Genomic DNA, 23609 nt, shown 5'->3' with positions numbered 1-23609 from the left:
CCGCTCATTATTTAAATACAGTGCAGCATACCAATGTACAGCGGCAGTACACAGCATTAACAGTGCTTCCAGGTTTAGATTTAGACATGCAGATGAGCTTCAGAAAATGAATGCAATTATAATCAGCCACCATGCTGTTTGCTACTGATGAGGTTCCGAAGCCATGATTTTAAAGGCACAAATTGTGATGAGTGCTTTAAATAGACATGTGTTTGCAAGCCAAAATAATTCCTTGCTGCATGTGGGTTTTCTATACGTTCGCAGTTGAGGCAAAAGTGTCTTCTTCCCGCGCCTGAGGTCTTAAGACTGATCTTTGTTACTTTTTGAAATTTGAGTTCCTTTTTTCTCTTCTCCCTCAATAATATCTGGGGTTGTTACTAGATCAGCTGATGGATGAGCTGAAGAAATAAATGATCGCAGTCACCGGAAGCAGCGTATAGCAGCGCAGAATTAGGATCTTAGTTCATACTGAAATGTGATTGTTTGGCTAAGACAGAAGTAACTTTAACTTTAGACCATTGGACTGATTGCTCTCCCCGTTAGTGCATCCGTGCAGGATGTCGTACTGCGTTTACGCTAAGGAAGTCAGAACTTAGGATAATCGAGTAATTGTGTGTCAAGAGTTCCATATGTCTGTTGACAGAGTGCGGTAGGCTTATAAATTTGCCTCAGGTAAATATTTTTACACAATTCACACACTCCTCAAGGGAATTCAAAGCCAAAAAATCAAATTGCAGTTTTTTTTTTTTTTTTTTTTTATTACAACTACACATTCCCTTTGGTTTTATTTGCCTGTGACATGAATTTTCTTCCCAATTAGAGAAATATCACCGGGAGTGTAGATTATTTCCAAAAAGAACTTGGTGCCATCATTGCTTGGCTTCTGCGCTTTCACAGAAGCAAGAAAAAGTTAGCAAAATAAGTTCAGTCAAAAATTACAAAGACAGTCAATGAAAGGAAGAACGGGATTGCATAGCAGGGCATCACAGCTTTTCTGCTGGATGTGACCTGAGCTGCTGCAAAGACCAAATAGTATGCAGTTATACTCAAGGGCACTCCGGTGTTTCTTCTCGTGAACTGAAGAAAAAAGATTTTAAATACATTTAAAGTGTCTTATAAGCTATTCAAATTAAAGGCAATTTTCAATGTTGAAAATCAACTCTTGGATGATAACTGATTTGTAACCCCCAAAATATGTATTTAAAGTGGTAAACCAAGGTTTTATACAATTACCCTAAGAATGTGGTGGAGGGTCCTGAACTCATATTGCTTCCTTATGCTGAAATTCTTAAATGATCAATTCGGCTTTTAAAATGGAGGGGAACAGGACTGTGCAGAACCCTTTCTGTATCTCTGTAAAATAGTAAGGTAATGTTTCAGTCAAGCATTTTTCTGTTGGTTATTTTACTGACCTGGTTCAATGTGGAAAAACAGAATAGAGGGTCAGGCTCAGGGGGTGCAGTGGTGCACTGGGTTGGACTGGGTCCTGCTCTCCTGTGGGTCTGGGGTTTGAGTCCTGCTTGGGCTGCCTTGCGATGGACTGGTGTCCTATCCTGGGTGTGTACCCTTCACCCTTACGCCCTGTGTTGCTGGGTTAGGCTCTGGCTCCCTGTGGACAAGGGGAGAAGCGGTTCAGACTGTGTGTGTGTGTGTGTGTGTGTGTGTGTGTGTGTGTGTGTGTGTGGTCAGGCTCAGCATATTTAATCTTACTTAGGAAAAGGCACAAGTCAAAAAGCCCCTTTTTAAGTGCTCTCTGTGTAATGATCCTTCAAATGTACTAGTTTTGAAATGGTGAGTTAGCACATTGTATGGTAATACAATGCTCCTTATTTACATGCAAGAGGGAATGAGGGGATAATAATGTAGACAATTTCAAGAATGTGCTTTCAGGTGTCCCAGAACACCGGGACGAGAAGAAGAGCACAACCCATTAACCGTGTGTCAGCAGAGCCCGGACTCCATCCGCATGCCCTAATCCCTCCACCTGCAGGGGAATAAGAGGCACAAACTGCTCTCAGTTTTTAGCAGGATTACACGCAATTATGCTTGATTGCAGAGGCGCCTCCCCAAACAACAGCACCAAACATTGCTTTCCTTTCCTTCTCGCTGCGGAGATGAGTCGCTGCATCTGTTCCTTGATTGCACGCATTTGAGATACCTTGACAGCAGGGACTCGGTCTGGGTGCTGATCAATTGAGCCTCGTTGTTCAAGATAAAGCTTTAACAGAATAAAGAAAAAGTTGCTTTGAAAAAGAGTTTATTTTGAATTGTTAATTATTCAGGAAAGCAAATCACACACATTGACCAAAGCCGCTTGTCCCGAGCAGGGTTGCGGCGAGCCGGAGCCTAACACAGGGTGCAAGGCCAGAGGGGAAGGGGACACACCCAGGACAGGATACCAGTCCACCACAAGGCACCCCAAGTGGGACTCGAACCCCAGACCCACCAGAGAGCAGGCACAGGCCAAACCTGCTGTGCCACTGTGCCCCCGTGCCACTGTGCCCCCTACAGGAAAGCACATAATAATGATAAATTAGCACATGGGACAGCATCCATATGGTCAGTAGCAACGTGGGATCAAAATACCAGTGGCAGTGATGGGAAGTGACTAGAGAAAGGGTGGACTTCCATAAGAGAAAGGGACAGCTAATGGTGTAGCTAATAGGCACTCCTGCTGCAAATGTGGAGGTGGCAGAGAAATAATAAGCGACTTCAGCTTGCTGAGGCAGGAAGATGACTAAGTGGGGAACGGAGAGAGAGGGTGAAAGAGAGGCCAGGAGGCTTGAGATGTGGTTGCCGTACACCATGGTCTGCCAGGAGCAACAGACCAGGAAGCAGTTCTGCCAAAGCAGCTCCATTGGTGCTTTGATCAAGGGGGGGTGCCCAGAGGATATGTGATAATCCACAATTTCACTCCTTTTCAGCTAGTCCGTCTTTGACATCGAAGGGGACATGACAGTCAAATGGAGTTTTCACGCTTGGTTTCTGACGTGAGCACCTCAAAACCCACACCATTTGCAGTTCTTGCCGTTTATCGGTCCTTCTAAAAATAAGTATTGCCTGTGGAAGACAGGGATGGGGATTATGGGATAGGGGTTGTATTTCACTGGGAGAGTAGTCAATCTGAGAGTACAAGGCAAGTCTGAGAGAACTGCTGTGTGGGAGCTGGAGACAACAGTGGTTCGAAGAAGGAGAAGAAGCATCATCCTTCCTCAACACATTCTTATTTTTGTCACTGTTACGGGGGATGTTAATGCGTCATGTTACAATAACTTCTCTTGCATATTTCTGAGCCCATTTTTAAAAGTATTCAACAGGGACTAGAACTCTGTAGCATAACTTTGGGCGTTCTTCATTCTCACTGGTATGTGAACTTCAGCAGAGGTGAGCATGAATGGGCTGCTTGCTCCTCTCAGTACTTCTGCGCTTGTTTTATTCAAGGAGCACACGCCCTCCATGGTGCTGTGAGTGTTAACTCTTTGCCATTTTCATACTCACTTTTTTTTTCCATGGTTTCAGGCATCTGGTTAATTGTGTGAATTTGTTAATCTCTTAAATTTCAAATTTGTTTTCTGTTAAATTAGTCTGTTTTTGGAGAGCTTATTTTAACATCTTGCAAAAAAATTTAAATTATATATATTTTTAACAGTGAAGAGAGCAGCTATAGAGTATCTTTAAATTATGATTCGCTTCATTAAGCGATTCGCTTCATGCCTTGCTGCTCTAGTCATATGAATATGTATTTCGATTTAATGTATGGGTGGTATGAAATTTATGAGAAATACCCCTGGTATCTTCCTGATGCAACCACCATGTTGATTAGTATTTCCTGCTCTTGATAATTAACATGCAGTGAGGTTCCTGTGCACCATAGACTTTATTACTCTGTGTCTCTCCTTGCATTACCTCTATCCTAGTGGAATAAAGAACAAATGAGGAAAATTCTACATTTATTATTATGTACTGGATCCAAAGCTGATGCCCAGGGACAAGGCGAGTTTCACATTTACAATAATACACGATTACAGAATTTTTCTATGTTTACATTTACATTTACATTTATTCATTTAGCAGACGCTTTTCTCCAAAGCGACGTACATCTCAGCAAAAATATAATTTGTGCATTACATGAAGAGAAAGAGACATGGCTGCAGACATGTGTTTCTTCAGTAAACCTAGTTTGTCACTTTCCACTTGATGCACCGATGTTCATCGCTTGAGTAGGTGCATAAAACGCACGATAGATGAATCCTGATACCCTTCCTACATTTTTTTTAAGGTACACATTCACATACAATAGAGGAGTAGTGGCTGTGTAAAGGCTTATCTGGGGATGAACATGATCATGAAGTTACAGTGCATGAACATTTACACCATACATGAGCTTGAGAGATCATGGGCGAAGAGAATCTGGAAAAGGTGAGTTTTCAGACTCTTCCTGAATGTAGACAGAGTTTCTGCAGTTCAGTGTGAGGGGTGAAGGTTATTCCACCACAATGGAGCCAGAACTGAGAACCTCCGTGCTTTACTTTTCATGCACGGGACCACCAAGCGAGCAGAAGTAGACGAGCAAAGGGGTCTAGCTGGGATGTAGTGGTTGATGTATTGTGGCGCACAGCGCCGTGGGCTTTGATGGGGTGAAGAAGAACGAAGAGGCAACGATCATTTAGAACGGGTTATTCAAATACCAGCACCAGGGGAATAATGCTCTCGGTCCCAGGACCCCGTTTCCTCTAGAACCTGCGCTTACAGCCAGCCTTCCCAGCCTGCTTAGCACCCCCAGGCTCTCTCCCAACACACTGGTAGACACAGTCACCCCATCATTTTCCCCGGAAGTGCCCTCAGTGGTTGCACACCCACATTTCACGTTATTCCACAGAATGCAACTATTTACAAAAGACAGGTTTCCCGCCTAAAACAGTAACTTGGGTCGTTACAATATGTTCCATCTCATTTTCTACACTCCATGCAGCCTCAGCACAAAACCTTTGTGTTTTTATGCTCCGTTAAATCTTACACATACAAGTTTTTCTGCAATGTTACATAGTATCATTGGTAGTTCACACATTTTTTCTATGTACACTACATTGTAAAATAGAAATATTACATGTAATATACATTTATTCATTTAGCTGACACTTTTTTCCAAAGTGACTTACAATGTTAAACTACTTTACAAATAGTTCCCCATTTACACAGCTGGGCAATTTTACTGGAACAATTTTAGGGTAAGTACCTTGCTCAGGGGTACTTTAACCAGAGGTGAGATTCAAACTTGCAACCTCTGGGGGCCAAAGGCAGTAGCTCTAACCACCATGGCACTACCACTTTCCCACAGATCAGCTTAAAATCATTTATCCCTTTATGCAGCTGAGTAATTTTTTATTGCAGCAATTTTTGATAAGTACCTTGGTCATGGGTGCCATAGGAAGGGTGGAACCTGTGACTTCCGAGTCTTGATCCAGCAGCTATAACCACTATGGCACCTGGTGCAACTGGTAGGTGTTTGTCACATGTTCATACCACTCACTGGCAACTGTCTTTAATTTTGTGTTTTTTTTCCCAGACTTGGTGCATAATTGATCACCTATAACAATAGAAAATGATGTGATTTGTTTGTTTTCCTCACTAAAGGACCTGGCAATGTTCAAAACTTGTAATCAAGGGCACAGCTCTTTGACTGATGGTCAAAATGGCAATAGCCATGATGTATTTCCCTGTGTTTCCAAGTCTGGCTGCCGCTTTTCCCTGGGCTTTTTAGATGCGTTTTACGTGACTCCCTGTAGCTCCCATTTAAGGAGGACGAATCAGGGCACAAGCAGGGGGCTTCGCAGAGCCCCTTCTGCCAGTAATGTGGGAAAAAATCCCACATAAGAAACCGTGCTCCATGTGAAGATTCGTCCGCACTTGTGTATTGTCTCAACGGAGGCCCTGTTTTTTCCTAATAGAGATACAAGTTAGTGGAGTCAGACTGGTTGAAACAAAAACAGGGGGACATGGACTTGTATATGTAAAAGTACCAGTATGGAGTTGATCAGCTATTGTGAAATCTATACAGCTGTGTCACTAGACATTAAAGTATAATTTATTTGTTGTATGGGAGCAGTTGCCTCATGCATAAATTGATGCTTGACCGTATCAAGTTGGAAAGAAGGTTTAAAAGTGCTCCCTTTCTTTCCTTGTTGCATGTTGAAAGATTCTAGGCTTGATTGAAGTAAAATTAAAAGTTCGAGGACCTCTGTGATTTAATGAAAATATCGGGTGCACTTTAAGCGCATGCTACTTTGACTATGATCATACCACTAATACATTCTTTGTGTCTAGCTGCATATGCACAGGAACTTGCTCAGGGTTGTACTGCTTAGGATTCTGCTGAAAGATGAAGGGTATGCAGGATATTCCAAGGGCCTACAATAGCATCTCCGTCTCTGAATCAGGAAACATGTCCCTCTGGAGCATGCGTTGCTTTGTGTGCCTTTGAACACAGCAAGAGGCAAACATTCAAAGTATAGAAAATGAGCTCCCCTGTAATGTCCTCAGAATAGCAGTGCCTGTAGTAAGTGCACCACACAGGTTCTCCTGGGTATTCTCATGTTGGGCTTGTGCAGAAGACTCGTCAGGGCTGCGGCGCTGCTCAACGAGTTCACTTGTTTGTGTAGCTAGCCTTGGGACCCGGAGACATTGCAGGGATGCTATCGCCTACAGTTCTGAAGAGCGTAGAGCGGCAGTCAGATGAAACTAATAACAAAGTAATGCAAGAAGCAGGATGACAGCCAGTTCCAGTAGCGTTTGATTCCTCGACAATTTTCCAATGATGACCTCTGTGATTTAATGACTGCTAGGAGAAGTTTAAAGAGGAACCTTCGCGGAATGGATGGCTAAATGCGCAAGGTGCCTGCCGTGCCTCGGGAAGAGCCCGTTTTACCTCATTTATGTCGAAGAAAAGTTAAGAAAGAGAAATGCAGAATATAAGTACAGAAGGCATGCTGATAACAACACGGTACACAAACACAAGAGCACACACTCAGCAGCTGCATTTTATCTGGACTGGTGGAGTTTCTCGCGGGTGGATGTTTGGAAATTTATGGTACTTCTTCCTTCCCTGCGGCTGCGGTGCGGCCCCGATTATAACTTAAGCAATCTGGTAAAGCCCCGGGGGTCCCCTCATTCTCCCGACACACTTCGCCGACGGCCCATTAACGCCGCGTCTGTCATCTGCGTACGCTGCTTTTAATTAGGATTGGCGGACATGAGCCTCGACAAGCAGCGTGGACAAAATGAAATGTTTCTGAAACCTCAGTTTCATACTTTCACTGAGGGAGCCTTCTGGAAATAATTCAATACAGTTGGTATCCTTTCTTCGCATCACTTGATGGTTTGGATCCTTCCCAAGCTATTCTGGACTAGAACTGGCATGAAAGCAACAATGGGGACAGGAGGCAGCATAGGGGTTAGACCTGCCACTGCTGGACTTGAAGGTTGTAAGTCTGAGTCTTTCCTCCTGCTATAGTACTTCGGAAGAAGGTACTTACACTGAATTGCTCCAGTAAAATTTACCCAACTCTATAAATGGATTAACAATTGTAGGGAGCTTAACATCGTAACAAGCTTTGGAGAAAAGTGTCAGCTAAAAGAATAAATGTAGTGTAAAGGTACATTTACTGTCAAAATCTTGCCCATCATCAAGATTAAGCAAACAATGCAGACATAGGAAAAATAATGTGAACAATGCCTGCTTGTTGCAATTATAAAAGTGTCATCTGGTAAAATTTGTAATAATTGATATATTATTAGCTACTTTATAGTGGACTGGCATTCTGTCCAGGGTGTACCCCATCAGTCTTGTGCCAAGTGATTCTAGAATAGGTTTCAGTCCCCCACACCCATACCAGGATAAGCACATACACATTGGCTGAAGCCAAAGCAGGGCTGCAGCAAGCCAGAGCCTAACCTGGCAATGCAGGGCATGGGGCTGGAGGAGGAGTGGCCACACCCAGGACAGGACACCAGTCCATCAGAAGGCAACTCAAGTGGGCCTTGAATCCCAGTCCCCTCAGAGAGCAGGACCCAGCCAAACCTGCTGTGCCACCACACTCCCCAGGATAAGCACTTACTGAATTTGGATGGATGGATGGATGGATGGATGGATGGATGGATGGATGGATGGATGGATGGATGGATGGAAGGAAGGAAAATTATTAAATGCATTGAATCAAACAAGCTTTTTATATGGGAAAACATGGGTGCAATCCAGGCAGTGCGCATCTCTAATATCCCCTTTATATTTATGTTCCATTGTTTTCTGCTTTTTACAGAAAATGAATTAGGGTGAGACATTCTGAGGACTTTGCTGTGGAGTTCAGCTTCCGTTGCAGACAGAAGAACAGGAGGAAAAGAAACAGCTGAAAATTTTGGCCCACTGACAAGTCCTGCCCGCCACCACACAACCTCAGGTACTACTCACAGTAAAACCACTTCCACGGTCACCTGAGAAGGCTGCTGACACTAGTTTCTAGAGTGGTTTCCCCAGCAACCACTGACCTGCTCTGGACTTATGGCTATGCTCTCAAGCATAACACAATTTATAGTGGGAAAGTCTTTTTTAACACATCGCTGCATTTTGGGCAATACCCTCCCCCTCCGAAACAGACGGAAAAACTAGTGCATGCTCATTATCAGGGGAGCCATATGCTCTGTGATATTCTCCAGAAGCTCCAAGGTGACACCAAGGAAAATGGATAACAATGCACTTACGACTGACACGGCTCTCTCTTTAGTTCTCTCCCCAGCTTGGTGGGAGAGGGGGAAAAAATACCAGCATCCGCAAGGACTCTATATGGGGTCTCATGAGTTTATGTGTATGATGCTGTTACTCGGTTTCAAGCGCACTCCTTTTGTTGTTTAAAGTTCCAGTTCTTTACAGTGATTTCCTTGCAGCTGGTGTTGTTAATGAAGATTGCACCAATCTATTCAATATTACAGTGTGGCACCAAGGTCAAATCCTGGTGAGCCTGAGGATACACTACTAGTTTTTCACTTTGTGTGCTCAATCCAAATGGTCAGAAACCTCAAAGCATTTACTTTTGTTGGTACAATTTTGTAGTTTTCCCAGTACTTTTGAAAGAAGGATCGGGATGATTGTTACACAGAATATCACAGAATATTAAATGCTGAATTGACAGTTTTCTTTCTCTCATGGCATATTGCTGCTGGAAAAAAAAACTCACTTTTTATGATCTTTGTAACATTTTTAGCATTTTCACAGTGAAGCCCATAGCTTTAAAGCATCACAGTATAATGAAGTTTCTTTAGAATTGTGCATGATGGAGCTAAAAACGGTAGGAGAATTATGGTGAGACTTGCTCCTGAACAGGTTTTTTATGATGACAACTCCCCATGACCCACCTGAGCGGTGACAAGTGCACTTAAACATATGGCAGGCAAGTGGGCGCATGGCAGTTGCATCTCTGCGTTTTTTCCGTGGCCCATCCATCGAGAAAGACCCTTCGTGACTGACTGTTCGCCAACGCTTTTCACAGCATCCACCTGTTGTCATGGCAACTGTAATGTTTCTGACGAATGCAACAAGCAAAAAAAAAAAAAAAACTGCTAATGTGCTCATTATTTCTCTGGATGACTAAATGTGGGCTCCAAGGTTTTATATTTACGATGCCATGAAAAATTGCTGTCGTGCAGCAGTTTTGAGGATTTAAAACCACGTAGGAGATGACATCTTTGAATCTTGAGGTCACTGGATTAACTGAGATAATTGCATGTCCAGTTGCAGTTTCATCTTGTGGAGGAATGGCCACTGTTTACCTTTTCTAGATCACCTTTCAAAAAAACCCTATGCACAGGACCACAGGTCGATAGGGGATCATCAGAAGGGTAAGAGGGAGACTGTGTGCAATTCCTGACACAGCTGAGTGCCCCGACTGGCTTAAACCACAAAAGAATAGTCAAGGGGACGATAGCAAAAGCTGTTGATGGTCATGTGTAAATGTTTCCGTTGGGTTGTAACTACAGAAACAGGACTCATGTATTTCTTCAAGGTTCACTGAGACTGATTTTACCCCACTTTTCACTGATCAATGCTGAGACTGTTCGAGGAATTGTCTGAAGGGTTTACTGAAGAGAGTGCCAGCCCGTAACCGAAACACATAGCTGTTTGGAGCCCTGCCTCTGCAGAGCAATTCTGTTTTGTGCTCTGATCTGGTTGACAAGTACGAACCCACAAAGAGGAGTAAACAGTGCAGAACAGCACTGGACACTGTATTTCACCACAGACAAGCACACAAAGCTTCACATATTTTATAAAAAGAACAAAACATTCAACTTGTTAGTTGCTCATCTTATTTTCAAGCCTCGGTGATCCTGGCATTTAGAAAGGAATCCTGCCTAAATCAGTTTAACGTGTTGACTGACAGTTCAGGGTGTATTTCCTAAGAAAAAAGGATTCTGTTCTCTAATAAAACCATATTATAGCAGTTGCTGTTTCTGTAGCACATTTTATAGCCTAAAGCAGCGATGAGAAGAAAGTGAAATTATGATGGAATGTTGTTTTCTTTTCTTCTTTTTTTTTTCTTTTTTTTTTTTCCAAACCTACAATTAGTCAGAGATACTTAAATAAATGCACTATTTTTTAAACCACCATTTGCTGCAACTTTCATCTTGGGTTCACTTAATTGAATTACACGTGGTCGAAATTCACAGTTTTGCTCTTCTTTTTTCCTTCCTTAGTTTTTTTTCTACACTCCTCAACTCTGCATGGGGCTTACAGTGCATAATGGGTAAAAAAACATCACAGGGCTGCACACGTTTGTAACAGTGCTAAGAGCAAAAACAGTGTGAAGTCTGGGGTTCGGGCAATTTCACGCTTCTGGGAAAATGCAGCAGGACACAAAAGACGAGATATGTTGAGAGGGATTTTGAATTCAGCCAGAAACAATGAGCTCTCTCTGGTGTGTTCCCCTTCCACCGGGAGGAAAACAATCGTAATGATGGTACTTTTGAAGTTCAGGACTCCTGTTATTGTTCTGCCCAGCTTTGCATAATGGCAGAAGCTGCTCATCCCTTGGCCTCCTTAACAAAGACCCAGGTAAACACCCCGCACTTGTGTGGATCTCTAAGCACCTGCTGTCCTGCCCTCACGTATATTTTGCCTAGTGGGTTGTTAATTGCCAGCCATATTGTGATGTATAAGAAAATCACCGCTCTGATGCATAAGAACTTATTGCACAATTTCCTCTCTGCTCCAAATAAAGCTATTTAGCAGTATGTATAAACTATTTTTGCATCTCTTACATGGAAAACCTTTAGCAGCCTAGAAATTTTGGCTGTTAAATGTTTGCTATTCCTGTGTAATATATGTAAAACACAGAACAGAATTGTTGGTCATTTTAACAGTAATATTGCTTTAATTATAAATTCAAATCAGTTTGCTTTCTCTTTTTTAGGAAGTGTTATGGATATATGCCCACTGCATTTAGTAAATATCAAATTGTTGACCCTTATTCAGTGGAAGGGGTTTAAGCTTTTTGTTGAGATCGGAGTACTGTTCTGTTGACTGGCACAGAGTGTGTTTGTGTGTGAGTGAGAGCGGGAGGGAGGGAGGGAGGGAGCGAGAGGAGATGGTATGTGTGCTTTGGAAGTCTGGCTATGAAGGATAACAACATGAATTGTATGTTAATCTCTCCCCCAGATGGAGGTGGATGCAGAAGAGAGGAGCCACCGCACACGCTCCAGGGGCATCCGAGGTACGCCTGCAGGGTGCCTCCCGCCCCCTTCTGGATCGTCCCGCTGACTAGCCGTGCCACCGGCTCTTTCGGGGCTGTTTTGAAGAAAAGCAGTGGGAAATAATGGCTAGTCCGTCAGAGGTCGTACAGGGAATTTTTAAAAGCATTTTTCTTTGTTGGGTCCTGGTGGAAAATCTCTGGCGATCGATGTGGATTTTACACACGATATACATTTTTGGTGCTAATGATTATTCTTTTCCCCCACTTTTCTAGTGCGCCCTGAACCAGCAGTACAGGAGCTCTTCAGGTTAGTACGTCCATTGGTCCCATTAACACAACAGTGTGGTGGTATGTTGTGAAGGGGCATCCAGGCTGAGCAGTATGCAGTTTCCATTGTCTCTCTGTAAAGTGGCACTGACATCAACTCACACCACCACTTCACATGTACCGCCTTCGCCCTCTCCACCAGTCCCTGACTCTCCTTTCACTCTCTGATGCCCGTGTCTCTTCCCGGACCCGTAGCTGGGTTGTAATGCGGCGAGCGCTCGGCACTCCTCAGCTTGAGTATAACTGCATTGTGCCAAAACTGAGACAGCTCTGGATGTTGTTATCAAATGAATGTTCTAATTGAGTGTCCCAAAGGCTTTAGATGTGAATGTAAATCCTTTGGAATTTTATGAGCTTTATGAGATTTCTCCTGTCCAACACATCTAAGTTGTTGCTCGGTAGTGGAAAATTGCAGTTTTGCGAAAACATTACTAAAATATTTCAGTCATGTATCAAACGTAACGCAAATACAACATCTAGCAATGTGTTTTGAAGTAGTGTTGTTTAAAATCCATTTTTTTCAAACCATACAAACTGTCATAGTTCAGCTCTAGAAGCTAAGAGTACAATGACCAGGTTAAAGCCCAAAGTACTAATGATTTAAAGAAGTCAACAACAAATATATCCATCATTAATTCTCATTTAGAAATGTGGATTACATGCATTTAGATTATTCTGATATTGCAATACTTTATATTTGATGGTACTCTGGGTCGTTATCAATGTTCACGAATGCTTCGGTTTGAGAAAAACTAGTGCTGCGATGCTGAGCTTGCCCTTCAGACTATCGGCCTGGTTTCCAGTGTGTCTGCTTGCCTTCATCACGCTCTTGAGACTCCAGGATATATTACTGTCCCCGCCATTGGCCTCTTGTCCATGTTCTGTCTATCAGTTGCATGATGCCCTTCAGGGAAAATGTCAAGCTTCCCTTGGGAGAACCTTCCATTCTCCACACCCAGCCCACACCACATACCTCACTGTCCCCCCCGCACACACACACACACACAGACACACACTTTTCTCCACCAGCACACAGTGCCTCTGCCTGTTTGCTCACGGTAGAAACAATTAATGAGGTGATCGTTATCAAACTCACCCCTGTGGGTTAGACGTCAATAACACCAGCAGCTCTGATCACCGTGTCATCCATCTAAGCCAAGGCAAATCAGTCTTATGGAAAGCCTGGAAAATGTGGGGCAAAAAACTATATTTCCTTGCATTTTAATTGAAGAAATTTGTCACTGAGTGTCAATACTAATAATTATTTCATTAATAATTATGGGTTAAAAGTTTCACAGACTTTTAAAATAAAAACTAGAGTAAAATGAATAATTATAGGTATTAGTGAATGTATCTTTCAGATTTTCCAACTGTACAGCACTGCAGTACTTTGACGGGAGGGCCATTATTTTTGTATTTTCAGCTAAAGGCTGCTGGTAGAAGCTTGGGTGCTATGTGTACTTTCTGTAGGTGTTTCATTAAATGAAATGGATGAATCAGAAGGGTCCTAGGGCGCGCAGGGTTGTCCTGACAAAGTAAATGGAGTGACTGGGCACCCATGCACAGAGACGGACTCCAGTTAGGAGTAGGACTGCGCCCTGAGTCTCGGCGTGGCCGTGGCCGTGTCCTGAGCGTTGTCCCCTTGTGTGCTTGCAGCTGCCCGACGCCGGGCTGCGACGGGAGCGGACACGTCAGCGGCAAATACGCAAGACACCGAAGGTAGAGGTGCCACTCCCCCCCACCGAAATGTGTTGCTTCACACGCAGGGACAAGCAGGGTGACGGCCCACAGCTCCGTCTGCCAAGGGTGACGCAAACCGTAGCTGCTCTTGCTGTGAAATGGAGGCCTTGCCCGGCTTGCCTCGGTGGGGGTGTTTTACATCACCGCGTGCTATTTCAGCTTTCTCAAAACTGATTGACCGTAATGTGTCATTTACATGAGATGATTTATTACGTTTTTTTACTTGACAGCAGTTTAGCAGCATGCGTTCATGTTCACGTGGTGTAAGTAACTTCGTGGCACGAACAGAATTGTGTGCCGCGGAAATTCAATGCATTATTTCAGTTGTAAATATTCCACACTTGCTTTTCATACAAAATTAATCAAATTTAATACACTGACGGATAAAAAACATAATAAGCACTAAACAATGCAGCAATGACTGTATTTCACTAACAGTGAGTAGTACCTGGTGAAATTATGTGAAGAAATGTTTGCAAAGAGCATTTCATATGCCATTCATATACCCCCTCTCAGACAAACATCAGGATATCAAAGACTGAAAGTGTTTTAGGAGTGTGTCTGATTGAGTATATTTTATTTAATTAACTACACTGCATAAACTCATTGTGCTAACTTCTTAAGATTTAAAAAAAATCTTATCAAGAATATTCAAATAAAACTGACTTTCACCTTTAAATACATCGCTTTAAATGCCGATGAATTGCAGACAATGATTTCTGTGCTTTTTTCATGTCTTTATTTATTTTTCATCTTGGTATGCATTATAATGTAATCCTGCATTCGACTAAACTTTTAAAAATCTGCTTCGGGATTATTTCCCCTGGAGGAGCAAGCTCAGATTTGCCCTTTATTGAAGAAAAAGAATGAATGTTGAATAGATGTATTTCTGCACAAAGGTTGAGTGATCTCTAAAGTTATACAGCTGCATGGTGTTGTAAAACTCCTTAATTGTGTGCATCGTGACAGCCAGGGTGGTTAATGTTCAGGCCGCAAATTTTCTCAATGTTGCATTTTACTGTGGTGTTCCAGCCATGCACACTACATTGCGCAGAAATGATTGTGTCCTCATCCTTTTTTAGTGCTGCCTATTAATTGTGCTCATTCTGTGCAAGCGTATGTCTAATGTGCATATGATTGAAAGGGTTTTTACATTAACTTTCATGAATTCACATGAAGGATACTTTTAATAGTTTTATGTGCAGTATGCCGTAATGCTATCAATGGTGCTTTAATTGTTTTGGCAGCCAGTTCACTGGATTCTCTGGAGCAGCAGGTAGTATAAGACATGGGCTTTCTGGGTCAGGCTCCACTCACAGCTACTGCTGTAGTACCATTGAGGAAAGTACTTAAATTGATTTGCTACAGTAAAAATACCCAGCTGTTTAAATGAGACAAATAGTTATTGACTAAAAGTGTGAGCTAATAATAATAATAACAATAATAGCAGCAAATCAAATCACTTGAAAAATGTAAAATCTGAAGTCTTAGTGAAATATCTGCAATGAAAATTGCAGGTCTGAAAGCAACAGTGAACTATCAAAGCAACAATGGCTATTAAAACATGACTGAGTCTAGGCCCGTGTCCCTGTCTCGTTGGGCCCATCATACCGCATCTGCACATTTGTTCCATGGTGTCTGAAAGAGCAACTTGTGCAGTATGGGCCGGATTTGATCCAGGGCATCCACCGGGGCTCTTGGGTATCGTGATCAGCGATTTGATGGTGATGGCAGTTGACTGCTGATTGAAAAGTGTCCGTAAGACACTGAACTCTGCTACCTCAGGGGAATCCCTGTGTGGCTGACTGACAGCTGCTCTTGCCACCCTAATACACCCCACATCCTTACATATTGACCAGTTTTCATATTTGGTGGGTGAACCACTTAAGTAATCCCAATTTCCTGTCATATCCTAGTGTCAAGGAGACAGCATAGGCATGAAGAGTCTGGGCCCATTTCCATGATAATTAAAAGCAAATAAATAGAATAACAGGACTCCATTTGTCAAAGCTTGAAGGTGCCTTACTGGTGTCCAGGATCTGATTTCTTAGCACTCCTGCCCCATCTCTATTTGCATACCTACAGAAAGGCTTTAAAAGTCCAATGTTTGTGGTAAAACAGTAGTATACTTAATATGATCGTTATTCTTAGATTTAGCAAATTAATATCCTCTTATTATTGAAGTGCAAAAAATGTCACACTAAATTCTTGCTGTACATGATAAAGTGTACAAGTACAATTAAATCTCCAAACTCTTTCAAATGTAATTTTATTTGAAAAAGTTTGATATTTTGTAGTGAACATCTTTGCACCCTTTTTTCATGGCATTAGAAAAATGAAATAATAATCAGCCGTCTGTGCGGTCTGGGGATTCCTGCTAAACTATGAGTTGTTAGAATTCTTCTCTAGTGCTTGGTTCCAAAAATAATTGTGTCGTCTAGATGATTTATTCAGAACGGAGTATTTATGAAAATCTGCTCCATTTTTACGCCTGCCCTGCCAAGCCAGCGGAGCGTTAAATCCAACCTACCCAGGGCATGTTTAATAATGACTTTTCGCTCTGTGGTATTTACTCCTTTGAAAAATGATTGAAGGACGCGTCGCCCAAGTCATACGATCAACACGCCCCTTTCAAACTATTTTGCAGGAGGTACAGTTTTGTCACAGACAAATTACACCTGTGGCAGACCTTTGCCTCGGTAGAAGGAATATAGGATGATGAATCGCGGATAAGACCTGAGGAGAGGAAGAAGGGTACAGACAATTTTAAGGGTGGGAGACTTTGTGTGTGTGTATGAGTGTGTGCTTACCTGTGCTGGGAGACATGGATAGGAAGAGTGCACTGTGAATACACCAGAGTTCAGGCAAATTTGATGTATAGAGGAAGATTAGATATGGCTCATCACTCTGCACATAGTTAGCTGTCAGTAGTTTGATCTGCTTTAGATATCAGGTATGGGACCATGGGAGCAGATTAGAGAAATGAAGAAACCTTATGATAAAGCCTGAGATACTACTATATGCATGGTGTACTCTCCAGAAAGGCACCTGTTACACCAACGATCGGTATTATAGTTGCCACATTTCTTTCTAACATATCTTACTGGTGTTAACTTTTCATAAATTACTAGAAAACTGTCTGTCATTCTAACCATGGACGTAACTCAGTAATGGGTAGCACTGTGGAAAGCAACACTTGGAAGGGTCCTGCTCTTTTAATCCTCAGCAGGGCACTTAACCTGCTCCAGTGCAATATCCAGCTGCATATATATTGCACAGGTGACATTGTAAATAGCTTTGGATAAAAGTGTTACTTAAGCAATGAAACAACAATACTATCATAGCTGTATTTTTATAGTGAACTTCTGAAATGAAATAACCAATTAAAGGCGTCGATCACGCATCGTGATTTTGAAGAGTGAATTTGATTGGTATTGTCGAAATGGAATTCAATATTGGTATTAAAGCTAATCCCAGGAAAAAGCTTTTGAATATTGCAAGGAAGCACTGAACTTATGGACCTTGACTAGCCACACGGTGCCAGAATCTGAACGTTCGGTCCCAGGGCGTTGTTTTTAGGACTTGGAGGAGCATTTGGACATGCAGAATGACATTCATGGAGAGCCTTTGCACAGACCCAACAGATACACATAGACGCCCTTTTTGAAGATGATGGGGGAGAGAGTTATGACACCAAGACAGTGGATCACATGCAGTAGTGGTATTCCTGCTTCCTCATATAGATGTTTGAGGGCAATGCTTTGGTTTACAGTGTTACACAAGACTCTTCATAATTAATCATTAAAAATCTGTCAATGACAAAATAAGTAAAGCAAAATAAGAACGGGGAAAATTGAATAAAAAATGAAACATTTTTGCTATCATTTATAATTTGGTGATCATAATGTATTATTAATATCAGGAAATTATGCTTTCCAAGGGCGTCAGAGTATTCAAATATGGAATGTGTAAATTCATAAATCAGTGTTCCCAATTCTGAATCACATATTCATGTATAATACTCCTGTCAAAAAATGTTTTTCTGTCATTGTTCTGGAGAACTGTATGGAGATGTGTGCTCATGTCAAAATGGCTGTTGACTGTTCTACCCTTCTACGCCAAAGACTTGAGAAACTATAGACTTTCTAAGAGGTCAGCTTTTACGGGCATGTTTGAGAGATGCAACGCTGAGATAGCATGGTGTTAAAAACCAAGCTCAAACCCTGCTGTCCTCTAATATCGTTCCCAATGTCCACACTAGATTGGCCTCAGAACACCGCCAGCCAGCTGGCACTGACAATGTCTTTTTGTCCTTGTGTCTGAGGACAAAGAGTTACCCTATGTTCATATGGACTTTGCGTAGCTGTCTTGTTGATAAATGGAAAGATTTACCTTTAACTTATGGTTTAAAATTGCGGTACAGCTTAACAGATTGTTATTACCGATGACGGACAATTACTGTTAGAGATTATTTTATGGCTATAACTTCTACAATAATGATATAACTCCAGCTTCAAATGTGGATGTATTGGTTGCACCTACAGACGCGGACAGATTGAAAACATGCTTTCTACAAGGTTATATTGTGGGCAGCCCACTTCAGATTGTCAGTTTTTCTTCCACATCATCATGTGGCCAATTTCTGTATCCACCTTGTCACATAAACCACTTATTGCAAAGCTGTGGCTGAAGGAGAATGCATACATATACATTTTTTTGTGATGGTTCAGTTTGAATTTGATTGCCATGGCTACAGCTGGAGGGCTAGTGGGGGGTGGTGGTGCTGGTGGGGTGGTGGTGGGGGGTGCGTGAATAATTGCCTGTCTGCTTGGGATTGCGTTCTGGAGTTAAAGTCGAGTGCTTCCTCCCTGATGTACGGCTCATTTGGATTCCAGCAACAGCCCTGGGGCGTATTACTCACGCCATGACGGATAGCTCACTAAAAGCGTCGGGAACTCAGCCAGGTACTGTGGTGTTGCCATGGCGGAAGTGGCTAACTTTTTCAAATGGAGAGGGAAGGGTTTAAAAAAAAACACACTGCGGGGATCTCTCACTTCCTTGGAAAATCCTGGTGAGGCTACGGTGATCAAAGTATAACTCCCCTACCCCACCCAACAGACCTGTATTACTCAAATTCCCTCCAAACCATTGCTGCTGACTTTAAAGTCTGAATTCTGGAAGCTTTGCTTGTGTAAACCTGTCAATTTCTTACTGATTCATTCCTTTTTGAAAACATATATTTGATTTAAAGGATCAGGTAAAAAGATTAAGAGTTTTTCATTGCATAACAATATACTACGAATATAGGCTTTGACCTCTTTCCTGTGCCTTTGACTTGAAAGGCCTTCCTAGGACATTTGAACCTTACCTCAATACCCTCTAACTTCAGCTGATGGTCTGATGCTTCGGGAGATGTTTTTTCCAACATGTACCACACCTGTTTTTGTGTCAGCATCATCTCTACGTAAGGAGATGTCTGAAATGCAGCCTGAACGCAGATGGGCTGGTGTGAGGAGCCTGGGGGTGGTTGCTGCTTGGGGCTCTGCTGCTGGCTTGTACGAGCCCACTTGTTGCACTATTCATGCCGTTACGTAAATTTTTTGTCTTTCATGGAAGTGACCAATATAGACTACCTAATATTTGCTCAAATTACTTAAGGTTAAGTTCTTAGGGGTGTATAAGCAGTGCTCCTCCTTGGCTTTGTACCTGCGATCGTCTGATCGTAAGTCCCTGGGCTTCTTCACATTCTGCCCACGCTTGTTAATACACATCCACATTGCGTTTTTCCATATCGCAGTGTTTTTTCTAACGTTAAATTGCTGAGGCCCCTTGGTCTGCACCCAACACTAGAATGTGGCCTTTGCAATTGATCATTAATCAAAGATTCAGGAAATCAAATACAATTAAAGGTGCACACTTTGCATATGTACTCAGATGTTTGGACTGGATTTGACTTTTCTCGTGAGTTTTCTGCGTGTTCTTATTACGCAGCTTTTCCTCACAGGTTCCTGGATGGAAATAGACATGGTGAGGTGGCTGAGGAGCCTGCCAGAGGAACCTAGCAGCTCTTTGTTAGGCTTTCGGAAGGCGAATCTGTTGGGTTTAGCATCGCTGCGCACCCTCACTTGTCAGCACGGATGGCTAATCCCACCAGGGTCCCATGGAGGATATCACCATGGAGACCGCATTTCGCCGCACAAGCCTGTAGATTCTGTTAGCTCCTATGGCAACTCTTGTGTGGATGGGGAAAATGGCTGGGATATGGTGAGCAGAGCGTACCTATGACAGCTCCTCTATGACTGTGAAGTAGCTGGTGCAGGATAGAGGAGCGGGAAGCCGCGAGCCCCTGCTGCAGCCCCTTTGCAAGTATGAAAACGATGAGCTGAGCGCTCTGGTGACAACTCCTTTATGTAAATGTTTTTAAAAAAGTGACAGGGCATGGCAGGCAGTGTCCTCCACTGACACCTCCTCTGTGAGCGTGAGAAAGCACCCTGGAAAGGGCACAGGCGGGTGCAGCATTCCTGTGACAGCTCCCGCGGGAGAGTGAGAAACGGTCCTGCTGCCGTCGCGCTCCCCCCGGCCCCGGCCACCCTGCAACACCCCTCCCCGCCTCCCACACGCACACACACACACACACACACACACACACACACACACACACACACACACACGCTCACGCGCACACACACACGCACGCAACCTTGCATACACATGCGCACCCCCATGGAGATGACAGGCATTGGCTGCGCTTCCCTGTGCTCAAAGTGCCTTTGATATTAGAAAAAGCAATAAAAAGCTCAACGTGTGAAACAGCACACGTTCATTATGGGCCTGGATTACAAGGGGCCAGGGATTCTTTCGCGGGAGACTGAATTCCTTTCGCGAGCTCGTCGATTTTACAGATCTGGGTCTTTTTAATTGATCGCGCTCATTATCTCATTGTCACACGTTTTTTTTTTTTTTTTTCTTTTGCCCAGGATTTTCTTATAAAATACCAGAGGTTACGAAAGGTTTTTCACAAAGAAAAAAAAAAAAAAAATCCATAGAAAAACACCCAGTACAACACTGAGTGAGCTCAGGGGCTAGCTTTTCATCGGTGAATTAGGGCACACAGCAATTAGAATTGTCATGCTGGACATTCTGAGTAAATGAGGAAATAATTTCTTATATGGGGGCTCTCAACTGGTGAGTGTCTCACACAGACCTGTAATTTCTATAAACGCATTTCTTTAATAATAGCGCAGTTCCACACATGCACAGTGTCAGCGGCATCTTTTTGTTTAAATAGAGCCTAATTACCTGTGGATTTTTAATTGGTATACCATGCAGTGGAGAGCAAAGGTGAAGTCATGACAATACTCCTGTCCTGTTTTGTAGAGTGCAATCGTGTCTCTGCCAAGCGATAGCGAAAGATGTTCATGCTGGATGGACAGGGAAACAGGCACACGCGGTAAACAAGACAGAGGAGCAAGCGACTTAAAGATGCAAATAAGTTGACGTTGAAATGAACCTTGTTTGTTTTTCTATCTGAAGTCTTGTGTCCGATATCAAGCTCATTACTGTGAATGTCAAGAACTTCTCAGCTAAAGACCATGGTGCTGCTCTAAAAAAGAATATGAAAATAAAAGACCAGGATTTTAATATCACCAATGAGGTAATAATATCCTTTTAAAAAGGTTATATTAAGTGTTACGGTGCGGTTTCGACGGCATGTTCCCAAAATGTAAAAAATCGAATGTCATCCTGCGTTAAAAGCACGTCCCGTAATTGTCATAAAAAGAAAAACAAAGGAATAAAACGCATGTCTTAAATAAAGGGCCGTACTGCTTCAACCTAGACCATGCGGTATCCGGTAGAGTTGGGCAGTGAGCTGCATTCTGTTGCTTCTCACTGGTGTGAAGGCAGCTGTGCTGGATGGAGTTTTTCTGTAAGGCCTCCAACCCCACATTTCCCACTGCACGTTAGGGCAGCGATCTGATTAGGCTCCTCGTGTTCGATAGCATTCCTTAATAATTCAGAAACAACCGGGACAGCACACCCCTGCAAGTCCCCTGTGCCACAGATATATTTCACGGCTCGTTCTTAAACCCAAAACTGCTTATTTGTTGCCACAAGGCAGATGCTTGAGTAACGGGAAGGCTACGGCCTATCTGAGTCTTTACAAAGGAGGATCTTCTCTTCCTCTGAGTCAAACAACCCTTCATTTACCTCGTTTGAAGCCGTGTAAAAGGGGCTGCTTTTTGATGACTTTTTTTTTTATTTATTTGTAAGAGTTTCTAGGCTGTGTGGGAAGTGAAGGTTTTTTTGAAAGATGAAAACCGGAAATTTCTCTAGTTAACTCCGTAAAATATTCTGTTTGATTTGTTCTTTGGTGAAAGGATTTTATAAGAATATTTGTTAGCCCAAGCAACACTATTGCTACATAAACTAGCAAACACACAGTACATACCTTTAAAGCTATTTTAATTTCTACGGTATAACAGCAATATATCTAAAGCCTGGATTTTGGTAACAAGAATATTGCACCTTAAGGCAAAATGAAGGCATCTATCATTTTAAAATCATCCATGTTTTATTAATTAGATTTTCCATCACAAAATTAGTGCCGATCTGTATATCTAATTATTTTTAAATGATATTATAATGTATAATCAGGTGCGGAAAACTGTTATTTAATATAAAAACATGGCGAAGCCTCTCTAGCATTTACTGCAAAAGTTCCACTGCCTAACCAATATCTTTGATTTAAATCCTGTCCCTCTCCACCACACAGACACTATCCTTTTCCCAGCTGCAAATGAGCCCAGAGTGCTAAGATAAAGTAATTAATTTTCTCAAATCCACATTAAAACGACACATAATTGTACATGGTGCTTTACAGCAATTAAAATGCGATTGTACAATAGCTAATTATTATTATGGGTGTAATTAAAGGTTGGTTAAATAAACTTTGATTTTTCCTTTCTTGTGCTGATGCTTACAAATGAAGCAATGTGGTTTTAGTTAATTATTCTGAGAATCTATTGTGCCTTGTAAGAACTGAATTGGAAGTGTTAGCAGAGTTCTTCTTGAGTGAACCTTCCTGCTTAAATCAGGGTGATCAGGTATGGTATGTGAAAGGTAGGGGTCTTGAACATGTTCCTTGTTTTCCTTTCATTCCCTTGCAGCGTTTATGGCTGCCCTCTGGCCAAGAAGCGGAAAACACAGGATAGGCAGCCACAGGAGCCAGCCCCAAAGCGGAAGCCCTTCCTGACACACATGGCTGACCACTCCTCTGCAGATGAGTGCTACGAGACGGATGGTACAGAAGAGCCCGAGGAGCAGGACCTGGATGAGGAGTACGAAGAGGCCGATGGAGAAGGGGGAGAAGAGGAAGAGTTTTCGGAGGACAATTATGAGCAAGGAGATGGTGGTGAGGGTGAGGAGGGCGAAGGAGAGCAGGGGGACGAGCTCGAGACTGAGCAGATGGAGGATGGAGTGGAAGGTGATGAAGAGGAAGGCGATGAAGAAGGAGATGAAGAAGGAGACGAGGAGGAGGAAGATTATGAAGACCATGGAGATGACAATGGTATGACCAGACTTGCAATATTTGTAAATTTTAAAAAGACTTTTACACTTTTTTGACTTCGAGTTTATGATTTTATATCACTGTACATATTTCAATGCATATCTGATTTATTGAAGAAGCAGGGAAAATCAGTTTTGCAGTGGTCCCGGAACATAACAGGCCTCGTGTTCTGAACACTGCTGTAGTTAATTTTTATTAATGTACTTCAAAAGTAAAGATTTTGTCCATGATTCTTATGG

General features: G+C 42.5%; 1 protein-coding gene across 2 annotated transcripts in view; it reads left to right on the top strand.

Annotated features, from left to right (window-relative positions):
- Positions 1–23609, top strand: part of myt1la (myelin transcription factor 1-like, a) — a 61289-nt gene that overhangs the window by 9310 nt on the left and 28370 nt on the right. For both annotated transcript variants that reach the window (XM_018743584.2, XM_018743581.2), the window contains exons 2-6: positions 8316–8453; positions 11702–11756; positions 12009–12042; positions 13719–13781; positions 22970–23370. In XM_018743584.2, the coding sequence (XP_018599100.2) occupies positions 11702–11756; positions 12009–12042; positions 13719–13781; positions 22970–23370 (553 nt within the window). In that variant the 5' untranslated portion in view covers positions 8316–8453. The remainder of the gene's footprint in view (positions 1–8315; positions 8454–11701; positions 11757–12008; positions 12043–13718; positions 13782–22969; positions 23371–23609) is intronic.

This window comes from Scleropages formosus, chromosome 1 (genome assembly GCF_900964775.1).
Source record: "Scleropages formosus chromosome 1, fSclFor1.1, whole genome shotgun sequence".
Taxonomy (NCBI): Eukaryota; Metazoa; Chordata; class Actinopteri; order Osteoglossiformes; family Osteoglossidae; genus Scleropages; species Scleropages formosus.
The sequence above is the reverse complement of the archived record's forward strand: the minus strand, read 5'-3'. Positions and strand labels throughout refer to the sequence as shown.